The 12242-nt window shown below is 28.1% G+C and overlaps 1 protein-coding gene across 1 annotated transcript; it reads right to left on the bottom strand.

The window, feature by feature from the left end:
• Window positions 1-6343: 6343 nt before the first annotated feature.
• LOC109808222 (kihadalactone A synthase LFS) lies at window positions 6344-11042 on the bottom strand. The gene is made up of 11 exons (XM_020371119.3): window positions 10735-11042; window positions 10462-10654; window positions 9876-9953; window positions 9706-9757; window positions 9466-9587; window positions 8878-8975; window positions 8555-8613; window positions 8320-8376; window positions 7903-7948; window positions 7116-7195; window positions 6344-6614 (listed from the first exon to the last, which is right to left on the bottom strand). The coding sequence occupies exons 1-11, from the start codon at window positions 10810-10812 to the stop codon at window positions 6515-6517; spliced, it is 963 nt and encodes a 320-aa protein (XP_020226708.1). The 5' UTR covers window positions 10813-11042; the 3' UTR covers window positions 6344-6514.
• Window positions 11043-12242: the final 1200 nt, after the last annotated feature.

Genomic DNA, 12242 nt, shown 5'->3' with positions numbered 1-12242 from the left:
GATGTTACCTATCATAAAAACTCCCAAGGCTAGGATAGAAGATCATGAAGACCCTCCTAACTAGATTCGCAAACCAATACCTCCAACAAAAGGTGCATGAGTGCATAGACTCTACCACATAGCATAACATATAAATGGCATATGGCTAGGTAACACCTAGACTTAACATTTACTAAACAAAGTCTAGACTTCACAAATGATTAAGCAAAGCTTATAACTTACCCATGGCTAAGCTAGCACTTTGACTTTAAACACATGATTAAGCAAGGCCTATAGTTAAGGAATGACTAAGTAGAGCTTGAACTTCTCGAATTACATAATTAGTCATACATTTTTCATTTCACAATTATACAATTTAATAAATAATATTATAAAACTGACTCAAATAATTCATGTTATTAATATTGCATATAGTGTTAAGAGGTTTAAATAATTTTTTTTTAAAATTATACGAATTAAAGATTTATTTTTAATTTAGAGGACAAAAACAAATTTATTCTAAAATTTGAGGGACTAAATATATTAAAATTATTTATTAAATATAGAATAAAAACTTAATCACAAATGAAAAATTAACATGATAACTTATTTTTAAAATGAAAACTTTTTGAATATTTTTAGTTAACGCCTTTTCATTACGTTAATTGTTATTTGTGAAAGTGATAAGTTCCTTGATGAAAGATTTTTACACCGAAAATACTTTCCTAGAAAGCAAAACTATAGCACGATCATTTTAGTAAAAAAGAAAAGAAAATAAAGGAAAGAAAGAAAGTGAAGATGTGAAAGAGGACAAGAAAAAGGAAAAAGAAAACGTGATGAATAAGTTGTGACAAATCTATGTGGTGCTACTTTTCATGTTGTTCTTTTGAAATAAAACTCCATTTGAGTTTTTACTAATTTTATACAAGTTAAATTACTTATATCTCTCAAAGTCTCAAAGGCCAAAGCTATAAAGTGTCTCGAAATCTTGGTCCAAACTGTAATTCAAAAACCAATTTTGATTTTTTCACCCCTTTGTTTTTTATTTCTCTCTTTATTTTAATGTATTATTTTAAGATGTCAAATAATATGTATTATTTTCAGTATATTATTATTATCATTTCTTTGGAAAACTGGAAACATTAATTTGTAGGAGGGATAATCCACGTGGCAATGCTTCGAAGCAGGAAGCTTGAGCATATTCTGAAGCATAAATGCATAAATAAATGGCTCATAGGATATTGTTTTCGTACATAAGAGGACTAATGTTTATCCACCTTATCTCGTTCCAAAGGCACCAATTCTCCATTATTCTCATATTCCTCTTTATTCCTAAAGCCCCACTGAGTTAAAGTGAAACTTTCCACGAATGATCCACGGACCATAGGTTAGATATGTTCTCGTTTTAATCATTTTTTATTCCCTCACCATAGTAAAAATTAGAGTAACATTCTATTTTTGTACTTTAGATGTATAAATATATTTTATCCTCATCCAAAGTGTTTGGTGTGAATTGACCTTTGCCTAAGAAGAGTGAACCCTTATGTGGACTGCCAATATTTAGGTAATTATGACTAAATTTGACAACGAGTTTTACCGAAAAATGAGGTGGTACGTGGTAATTACATAAATTATGATGTTCAAAGATAAAATATTTTAGTCAAATAATAGTTGTATATTTTTATATGGCATAGTTGTATATTTTGTTGGCATATAGTTGTATATTTTTAAATATAGTCATATGATAAAGCTATCAAAATATACGAAATTTTTAAGCTTTAGTTGAATAATATTTTTTTATAATTATATTATTGATATAAATTATGTATTAATTTAGTTAATGACCAATAATTATATAATAATTTTTTATAACTATATTTTTAGTGTAAAGCATTTATCAATTTTGTAGATGATTAATTGTTGAATAATAGTTAATTTATTTTAATTGGATTTCATCTCTCAATCACATTTTTTTTTATCTATAATATTTAAATTTGAGATTTTACTTAAAAAAATTAAATATAATTTTATTCGGATCAACAACTTATTAGTAATAGTTTGAGTAAGTTTTAAATGAACTTTGTGAACAATTTGATGTTAGATGCAAATAAATTTATTTATTTTTAGCTAAATAAATCACTCATTTTTCCTTAATTTTGACTATTGAAACTTCATATTGATAACATGCTAACAAGCGGAAAACTTGCATTATAATAAGGGTACGTAGATCTATCCCTTTACTTTAATTAAATTATTAATGTTTGTTTAAAAATATTTATTTTTCGTTCCTTAATTTTATATATTAAACTCATTGATGATTATTTTTTATATTTATGTTTTATTTTTTATGTATGATAATAATTATTATTATTTATTTATTTTTAAATAATTTTCCTTACTAATCTAAGATTTTGGATCTCTCACTGATGTTGACCCAAAAAATTTATCATACATTATTATAAAGTAGGTTTCTTCATCTACAAAATTTAAATATGAAATTTTGCTTAAAAGGGTTAGCCAATAACTTGTAAATAAATTTTCTTTTCCATTTATGAGTGATATATCCCCTTCTAATGTTAGTCATTGGAGTTTTACACTAATAACATAGTGTCACTGTAACTTTATATTAATAACCCAGTGACTCAAAAAACTTAAGCAAACTTATCATAAATTCGTATAAAGTATGATTAAATCTAATTCAATTCTAAAAGTTAATTTATAGGATAAAAATTACATCACTCTTAAATACATTATTTTAATCTTATTGATTATTAATGTGAGACTTAAATTTTTTCCTAATTTACTCTCTCACGTCTAACACTATTAAGTGCATACAAATTATGTGTATAAATATCATAGTGAGTGGTTCTTTAATGAATTTAAGATATATTCTAATACTATCTTACAATTGAAATTATTTAGTGATCTTTTTACATTGTTGATCTATAAGTGATAATTATAGAAAAATCAAGGTTAAATTGTATTTTGTCATTTATTTTATTTTTAAGACCCATTTTGGTCATTTATCTTTTAAAATGTTCATTTTAATTATATATCTTCTAAATTTGGATCAATTTGACCTTATTAAAATAATAATAATTTTTAATTTTAAGACACAATTTTAAATTATTTTTTGACTAATTTAAAATATTTAATTTATCTCATGAGATTCACTTATATGTCAATCGATTAAATGCAAATAATCATATAAACATAAACATGATGAAAAGTTTTAAATAAAAAATTTCATAAACATGATGAAAATTATATAAACATAAGTCGGTAATTAAAATTTAAAAAAAAAATCTAATTTCATATTCTTTTCTAACTGTTTATGAAATATATTTTTCACGTGATTTTTTAGTTTGATTATACTTTTATTGAATTCAAACGACAATTGAATTGCATAGTCTTCATATAGATAAATATAATGTTATATGCTTCATATTTTTAACCAAAATCAGAAATTGATTTGAGATTCTATCACAATTAAAAATGACTATTTTTTTAATGGACTAAATTGATACAAATATAAATATAAAGATCTAAAATAAATATTTTTTCAATAAATATATGACCAAGATGAATCTAAAAAATAAGATACAAAATAAAAATATAATTTAGCAAAAAATTAAATATGAATATAATTTTTTTTATAAACAAAATAGAATTAACAAGAGTACAAGGAGTACTCTAACCCATGTATACAAAGTATTTAAAAAAAAAAAAAAGTTAATACATTCCATATCAACCCAAAATCCAAAAACCCCCAAAATAAGCGACTTAATTAGCTTATATCCAACAAGTTTATCATATCACAGACACTATAATACCAACAAAATGAGATGATAAAAAGTAATCCTCACAAATGAGTAACACCAAACCAATGAGACAGAAAGTTAATAGTTAATATACAATATTAAGATAGACATACGTCAGGAGAATTGAACCAAGAAAAGAAATCATAATTGAAAGAGAAAAATCTAGTTCTTAACCATCTCCATTAACATAACTGCACCAGATTTAACATTTCAGAAATAACAATTATTTTAGAGCTGAATATGAGATCATTTATAGCCAGCCAAATTCACCAAATAATAGATAATCAGATAAGAATTCAATAGTTATAATACTTTGCAGAACAATAACAAAACCCATAAAACTCCTCAAAGTTTTGCACACAACAATTATGCATAACAGAATATAATAAATATATATTAAAAGTAATAAATATTTTTTACCTTGTATTAACATAAAAATAAACATATAAAAACAATAAATAAATAAATACAAATCTTAAAAATACAATATTTTATATATTTTATCATAGTTCGATCACAAAAATTAAACTGATATTATTTTTTTTAAAATGAGGAGAAAGAAAAAAACAAAAATCACATGCGAAATTAACTCTCAACATTGGTTAGTAGAATATTGCTAAAAAAAATTATTCATCAAAATTATAATAACAGCAAAAAAGATTCAACCTAAAACTACATTTATTATATTTTAATTATACCACTAGATCGATCCTAATTTAAAATACTTCCAAACCGCTCATTTGCATGAGGCACAAACCGGAATCAAGCTGATATAATCTTAATAAAATTGTTTTGATTTGAATTTGATCATATAATTTTCAAACTTCAAACTTAACCGATATGAATAGATTTCATTAACTCGGATTTAATCTTATCATAGTACATTAAACCAATTCAACCTACCAATACTACTATACTAGGAACCGCAAATATACCCGTACCTGCGAGTAATACCCGAACCCGTCCCGACTTTGACAGGAAATACCCGGTTTGACCGGGTACGGGTACGGGTAAAACCCGATATATTAAATCGGGTACGGGTACGGGTACGGGTATGTACTTACCCGTCCCGTACCCTTACCCGTACCCGTCCTCATTCTCATTTTTAATTTAATATTCACTTTCAATTTAATTATATTAAAAAAATTTAATATTTTTTTATGTGTGATTATTTATTATAATATGAGATAAAGAAATAATCTAATTATAATTATAATATAATAAAAAAAATAATTTAAAAATATCATTTTTTTACAAAAAATAAAAAATAAAAAAATTGACGGGTACGAGTATACCTGATACCCGACGGGGACGAGAATGAGGATGAAAATCTATACCCGACGAGTATAGAGACGGGAACGGGATGAGTTTAACTTGCGAGGACGGGGACGGGTATCATGAAACCCGTACCCGCCCCGCCCCGTTGCCATTCCTAGGGACCGCAACCCCAGTGTTGGGCTCCCAACGAATTCTATCCTCTAATCTTTTAACCTTTTCCATCTATCTATATTTAACGATATTAATTTTTTTTAATCTATATTTTCCACCAAAAACAATCTTATCCAAATCGGATAAGATTAGTAATATTAACTTTAAAAGCTTTAATTATGATATTAAAATGTGACATGATGCATACAACTTAATCGAATTGAGCAGTTTTGGCAATCTTATCTATTACTCGGACATGTGCGTAGGTATAATTTTTCATTTTAGAATTTTGTATACCCTTTTATTAACATTTTTCATTAGAGTAATTTAGATAATATGATATAAAAGATTAATTTAAAATAAATGATGACTCTTATAAAAAATAATACTTTTTAGTCTTAAATCTTTCAACAAACAACAAAAGATACAAATCACTCTCACACATTAAAAAAAAAAGAAAAAGAAATAGACTTGCATAAGCAACCAATTACCACCTACAAATAAAAAACTAGTCACACATTAAGTTAATTGTATAAACTTTATTATTAATTTTTATATATTAAAATATTATTTATTATGTTTTTTTTTTTGGTGTTGGAATATTATTTATTATGTTTAATTAAATATATAATAATTACATTAATTTTTAAGTCTACAAAAAGTAAAGTGTAAATAAATTTTTTTAAAATTATGAATTGCTTATAAGATCCCATCATTGAAATACATTTTATAAAAATATAATGTGAATTACTTAAAAATAATGTGATATTTTAAATTTTATTTAAAATAAAATAAGAACCTTAACAAGTTAGTAATAAAAATCATCATTGAAGATGTTTTTAAGTATAACCGGTTAACCTAGACATGTTATACCATTTTTTAACATTATAAAAAAACTTTTAAAATTCAACATTTTAAAAATAAATTCAGACATAAAAAGTAAAGAATTTAAAACTCCCAAAGGTCACATTTATATCTATGAAACTAAAATGATAAAAGATGTACATTTCAAGGAAGAGTTTCGCCCTAAAAATTATGCTTAGTGCAACGTGAGTTATTGCTTGTTAGCAGCTTAAATAAAGTTTTATACTAAATATAATATCAACAACAAAAGCAATAACAATAGGTTCGATCTCATTTAAACAACCATGCAAACACAGCCACAAACAATCATTGAACACTTTTCGCAAATTAATTTAACAATTTTCTGAAATGTCTATGCACTCCACATATTTTCACATTTGTCACTAATGTGAAAATGTGTTAGCATCCCATAAGTACAGGCTTTAGTTCTTTAACTGGATAGAGCATTTTAGTTCCCTTTCAGAACCATATGTGAGTCTGAACCGTTCATTCAAGTAGTCCCCACTGCGTATTGGAGGGAATCTGCAGCAAACATTGACAAAAGTTCATATCATGTTGCGTGTAAAACTAAAATTTAAGAAATGTATGTGGCATATAAACTTTTAATAAAGACTAAAATTTAAGAAATGTGTCATATAAGCTTTTAATAAAGACCTCCACCAGGGGATAATCTTTGTCGGTTGTGTTTTTCTTTGTTTTGTGCTCGTGTTTGTTTTAGTCTGTGTAGATTTGTACTCCATTTTTTCCTTCAAGTTTGTTTTTTATCCACTTTTAGCACAAAAGTTTTTGGATTTAATTTAGTATAAAATATATTTGATATTATCATTCAAACACCCTTACCTCTAGTTCAAGAGTTATAATTTAAATGTGAATAATTGAATGATAACATAAAAAACTATAGTCAACGTTCTTTTTTTTTTGGCTCTATCAGAATGAAACTCTTGTTGCTTACGTAGTTTCATGAATACATCTTAGTTTTAGTGTGGCTAGTAAAAGTTCTAAATGGAGAACAATTTTTTGCACCTGGGAGGAGATGATTCACTGCAGCAACTTTCAAAGCATTCCACTACACAATCTGAGGGCGGGTCGAAGAAGAATGCAACCTACAAAATTGCATATCATTCATATTTTATCGACTTCATCAAAATCATTCCGACAAGCTAGAACACCTCACCATAGTGCAGTTAAAAAGAAGTCGAATTTATAATGTAATGGTTGGAAATAACTATGACATCAGACAATTTCCTTGTTCCAGTTTTTTGAAGATAAAACTTAAACATTAAGACTCTTTGAAAAGATATCAACTTCTGATACAGTATTTCAGTGAATAAAGCATATCCTACCTCTAACTAACTCGTTCAGTAACATCTATGCTACAAAAAAGTTATTTTAGAAAGTCATGTGGCCGAGTAGCACCTTGGTCAGCTCAAAATGACAGAGAGAAGCTTTATTCAGACGTGTCATCTAGCATTATAAATAAGATTGTTTTGGTGAAACCAGGAAATATTTCCCTTATGTTCTGTCACTGTCACCTATGTCTGAAAACTCACTCGACCTATAGAGTTTGTGGGATCACGCAAATATCTTTTCTCACTTTCTAAGTTCAGTTATGAGTATGCTAATCCGATTCACTATCCAAACGTGTATAACTAGAGTGAAGCATACTTCATTTTGGTGGCCATAAAGCAAAATATAAAGGTATAAATTCCCTCGATTATCTCCTACCCTTGAAATAAAAATCCATGATAAGCTATCATTCAAGAAAAAACAACAATACAATAAAGCAAGTAAGGAAGTGGCTAGTAATTACAGAATAACGTTCTTTTCCTGTTGGCATAACCCTGTGAAGTGTTGATCTGCAAGGGTAATGACAAAAAGTGAGAATGATATATACCAGTATGGCAGTATACAAAGACTTCTCATAAGTACTTCAAAGAAAAAATGAATTAGCTTCTCCCATAATTAGCTTATGAAGAAATCCTTTTTTGTTTAGTTTTTTCAAAAGATGATTTTTAACTTATGTATAAACTAATTTTAACTTATGAGAGAAGTTAATTCATTTTGTCCTTCTTATTTTCTTTTTCTAAGAGTGTTTACATGGAAATTTATCTAATCACGATCAAAGACCTTGCTTAATACGTATGAAAAACCAATTGCAAAGTTTCTCAACAGCTCTAATTAGAAGAAAAAAAAGAGAGAAAAACTCTTGTTGGAAGATGGAATTTACCTGTATAAACAATTTGTCCATCTCTCCATTAAGTCACCAATGTTCACTATTAAGGCCCTGCAGATAGAAACCGAAAACACCTAAGTCTAGGAAAGAAGAGCAGATAAAGTACATAATTTTTATTGGAAATGTAGTCTAGAATATCTAGATAATATAATTCAGTTGTGATTCAAATAGACTTAAAAGTAGTAATATATTATATACTATTTATAAATTTTCTTAATCATGAACTCACCCTTCTACATGAGACACATCCTCCCAGACTTGAGGTTGATTTAATTTCTCCTTGCAGATCTATAAATATAAAATCTCAAGCCTTTAATTATATGAAATTATGAATTGCAAATATTAAATAGAAATTATAGAACAATAACAATATGATAGACCCCCAATGAATAAGGCATACGAGGAAAGAAATTCAATTCCATTGCTACAGGGAGATGGAATCCCTTGCTGGAAGAAGTACAATTCCATTTCTTCTCTCTAATATCATTGCCAGGGGTATACTATAATATTATAATAATAGAACACAGAGGATACTATAGGGAAGACAAAAACCTGCAGTCCGGGAACACCATCAGTCATTAGGAGAGTGATCATGCCATAATCTGAATGAGGAGAGGCACCATATATCTCTTCATCCGATCCCAATTTACCTAACGTAATTGAAAGGCATATCATCAACAATAAAAGGTTGCAAAGGATAAATGGTTTGAAAACCTTGTCCCTAGTCCCTACTAATAAAGTAGCAGGAAAAACTTCAGAACATAATATAAAACACAGACTTTAGTTGCCACCAGAAATGCAGTTTTTGACTCAAAACAAGCTACAACTTTGCAACTAGCAAAATGAGTATTTGCAAAAATAAACAAGCAAATTATAAATATAAATATACCATACATTTAATTAAATATATTACATTATGTATTTCAAATTGGCCTATGGACTACAGTCACATTCATGTGCAATATAGTTCAGGCATCAAAATCAATACTTGAAAATAAAGAGCAGGAGGAAATTACAATAAGTAAAATAAATTTTGAAAGTCAACGTAGAAGATAAAATTGTGTCAACAAACACAGGCATAATTAAATTTTGTGCTTGCTTGAGAAGGTTCAGGAGAGCCAAAAAAAAATGCTAACAAACCTGGATAGTGCAAAAGGCGAAGAAAGGCTGATGGTTTGTTTGAGGCGCCTATCTTCTCAAAGTAATTTTCATCCAGATTCAAGGACAGGGCAATGAGAGACAGCAGCTCTTTTCCAGCTGTACTGTTATTTTCAATAAATTTCAATCAATAGTAAAGATTGTTCAAAAGAGTATTAAAAAGTTTGTTGCTACCATTTCTTTTGCCAACAATTAACAACTTAAGTGCATGTAGAAACTCACACTAGTTTCCAAAACAAGGATTCCATTGTAGGTCTCCAGTTTGGCAGTAACTCTGGAGTGTCCTCGCCAAAGAAAAAAAATGTTAAGTTAGTTAAGATCCTATTGTGCACAAATTAGAATGAAGTACCCAACCCATTCCTAACGAATTGAATGCAAAAGGGGAGCCATACCTTCAGAAGGCCACTGATTGAGATGAGCAATAGAGGTATCTTCTACAGAGCCAATGTAATAACTCTCTTTTGGATCACCTATTAATGAGGAATTTCAAAAAAAAAAAATCATCTTTCTAGAAATACACAAATTGCATAAGGCCAGACACAAATTTTCTTAAGAAAGTCATTTGAAGTCTTATTCGATCTAACAAAATCTACTTGTAAGACTATCACTACATGTGAGATTGATCTCCAACACAATTCCTCTACACCGAGAACTAAATATCTTGAGCGTAATTTTGTAAGACTGAACATTTATAGGTAATTCAATAACCTAATAATGGGTGATGATAAGTCTAAAAAAAACAATTTTTAAGATAGGTTTTAATTTCATCCTAATAAAGTGGTGTGGAACCTAACTTTACTTTACCAAACTGGCTTATAAAATGATGATTGTTTATACTATTAAAAGACATATCACCTCTCCAACAGTTTTCATACAGCATTGGCCTCACACATACCGATTATTACCATACATTATACATCATTGTCATTCATTGATGTGTTGTTGATAGTTCCAATATGAATAAATAAAAGAGAATACCTTTGGAGAGCGAAGTAGGGTGAAGAGTCTCAGCATAGAGAGGAGTGTAGCCTCTGTAGTCCTTGCGGGCCAAGTCCATTTTGTGTTGGAGAGGAAGTGAGAAGAACTTGGTACTGTGGCCGAACACTTTCTTCATAAACTCTGTGTCCACCCCGTGGTTCACAAGGTAAAAGAAGCCATACTCCACGCATGCCTATTCCTTAATAGTTACTTAGCAACACAGAACATGACATAATAACATTGGAAAGCAGAGAAGAGAAGAGAATTGAAAACCTGACGGATGGAATTGGCGGTGGAAAGACGATGGGGCGAAGAGAGGTCAATGATAGGAAGACTCAATGTTGCTGCCATATTCGGTTCAACTCAAACAAACTAGTCCCTTCTTCTATTCAGCTCTTGAATGGTGTACATCAAAACTTGCTAAACATAAATATATATTCTTTTTATTGCACGTTTTTCTCGAATAAATATATAAAACATAATTGCATGTTTTATTGTCATTCATTGCAACACGGCCAACGCCTAACCTACCTACGCATTCCTGAAAAGTAATCCGGTAACAGTTTCAGTCATAGACTATCCTATTATTTTATATTCAATACACTGGAATAGGAAAAAATATGCCATTTTAAGTCCAACAAAACCTTGGGATATGATTAAAAAAAAATTAAAATCTTTTAAAAATTGTTCCGATGCCAAGGAAGATCACTAGAAAAGTTTAGCGACTATCTAAATTCAGAACCCTAGTGAATTTCTCTATCCCCTTTTAGTGCTAGAAAAACATTTATATATTAGGATTAACGTTTTAGTATAAATCTTTTATTTTCATATCTAGATACCCAAATAGTATGTATCATTAATGTTCTTAATAAATCATGAATTATGAATTAGTAATTATTATTATTATTATAAGTGTTGTATAATTCTCGAAGTTTATATCTTACTAATAAAACACCTCAATTTTTGCTTAAATTATCGAGTCGGATGAAATATTTTTTGACATAGATCTTTACTCGATATTTTATCAACACAATACTTAATTGATACATGTGCCTCAAAAATATATAATCGGATAAATATTTAAATGTTACACTAGTCGGCAAAATACCTAAAAAAGCACTAGTCAACAAGAAACCTAAATAATACATTAGTTAGAAAAATTATCAAAATGGTACATTAATCGAGAAAATACCTAAATAATACATTAGTAAAAAAATACAGGAATAGTATATCAATCTCAAACGTCAAAGCGTGAAAGGGTTTAGTTATTGTTTAGAAATGTTGCATAGTTAGACAAATACCTAGATAATACACTAGTCGGTAAAATACTTAAATAGTATATTAGTTAAACAAATACATAAATGATATACTAGATAGCAAAACATCATAACGATACACTAAAAAATCTAGCAACTATCCAAATTCAGAACACTAGAAAATCTCTTTATCCCCTTTTGGCTCTAGAAAAAAAAATCCATATATTAAAGCTAACTCCCCAATACAAAAATGACAAAAGTTATTTATTTTTTTTGTAAAATAACAATATATGTTTTCTTAAAATATTATTAACATAATCAACTTCTCAATACAAGACATTAAGAATTATGTCAATTATGGCGTGATTAATTAAAACAACTTATTTAATTTCTTTTAAATAAATTATAGATTTATTTTTTTTTATATCAAGAAGTAACCTTACCCCCATATTATATGTTTAGGGTTCAAATGCATTAGTTTTTTCGTAAAGAATATATAGTCCTAAAAAAGTACAAGACATTGAC

Source organism: Cajanus cajan, chromosome 5, assembly GCF_000230855.2.
Source record: "Cajanus cajan strain Asha chromosome 5, NIPB_CcT2T_4, whole genome shotgun sequence".
Taxonomy (NCBI): Eukaryota; Viridiplantae; Streptophyta; class Magnoliopsida; order Fabales; family Fabaceae; genus Cajanus; species Cajanus cajan.
The sequence above is the reverse complement of the archived record's forward strand: the minus strand, read 5'-3'. Positions and strand labels throughout refer to the sequence as shown.

What these genes read in the sequence shown, in the direction of transcription:
- LOC109808222 (XM_020371119.3), bottom strand. Translation starts at nt 10,812, where the DNA reads ATGGCAGCAACATTGAGTCTTCCTATCATTGACCTCTCTTCGCCCCAT. An exon ending in CCCTACTTCGCTCTCCAAAG is followed by an intron (nt 9,954 to 10,461) that starts GTATTCTCTTTT and finishes CCTCATTAATAG; the next exon opens with GTGATCCAAAAGAGAGTTAT. An exon ending in CAATCAGTGGCCTTCTGAAG is followed by an intron (nt 9,758 to 9,875) that starts GTATGGCTCCCC and finishes AGGACACTCCAG; the next exon opens with AGTTACTGCCAAACTGGAGA.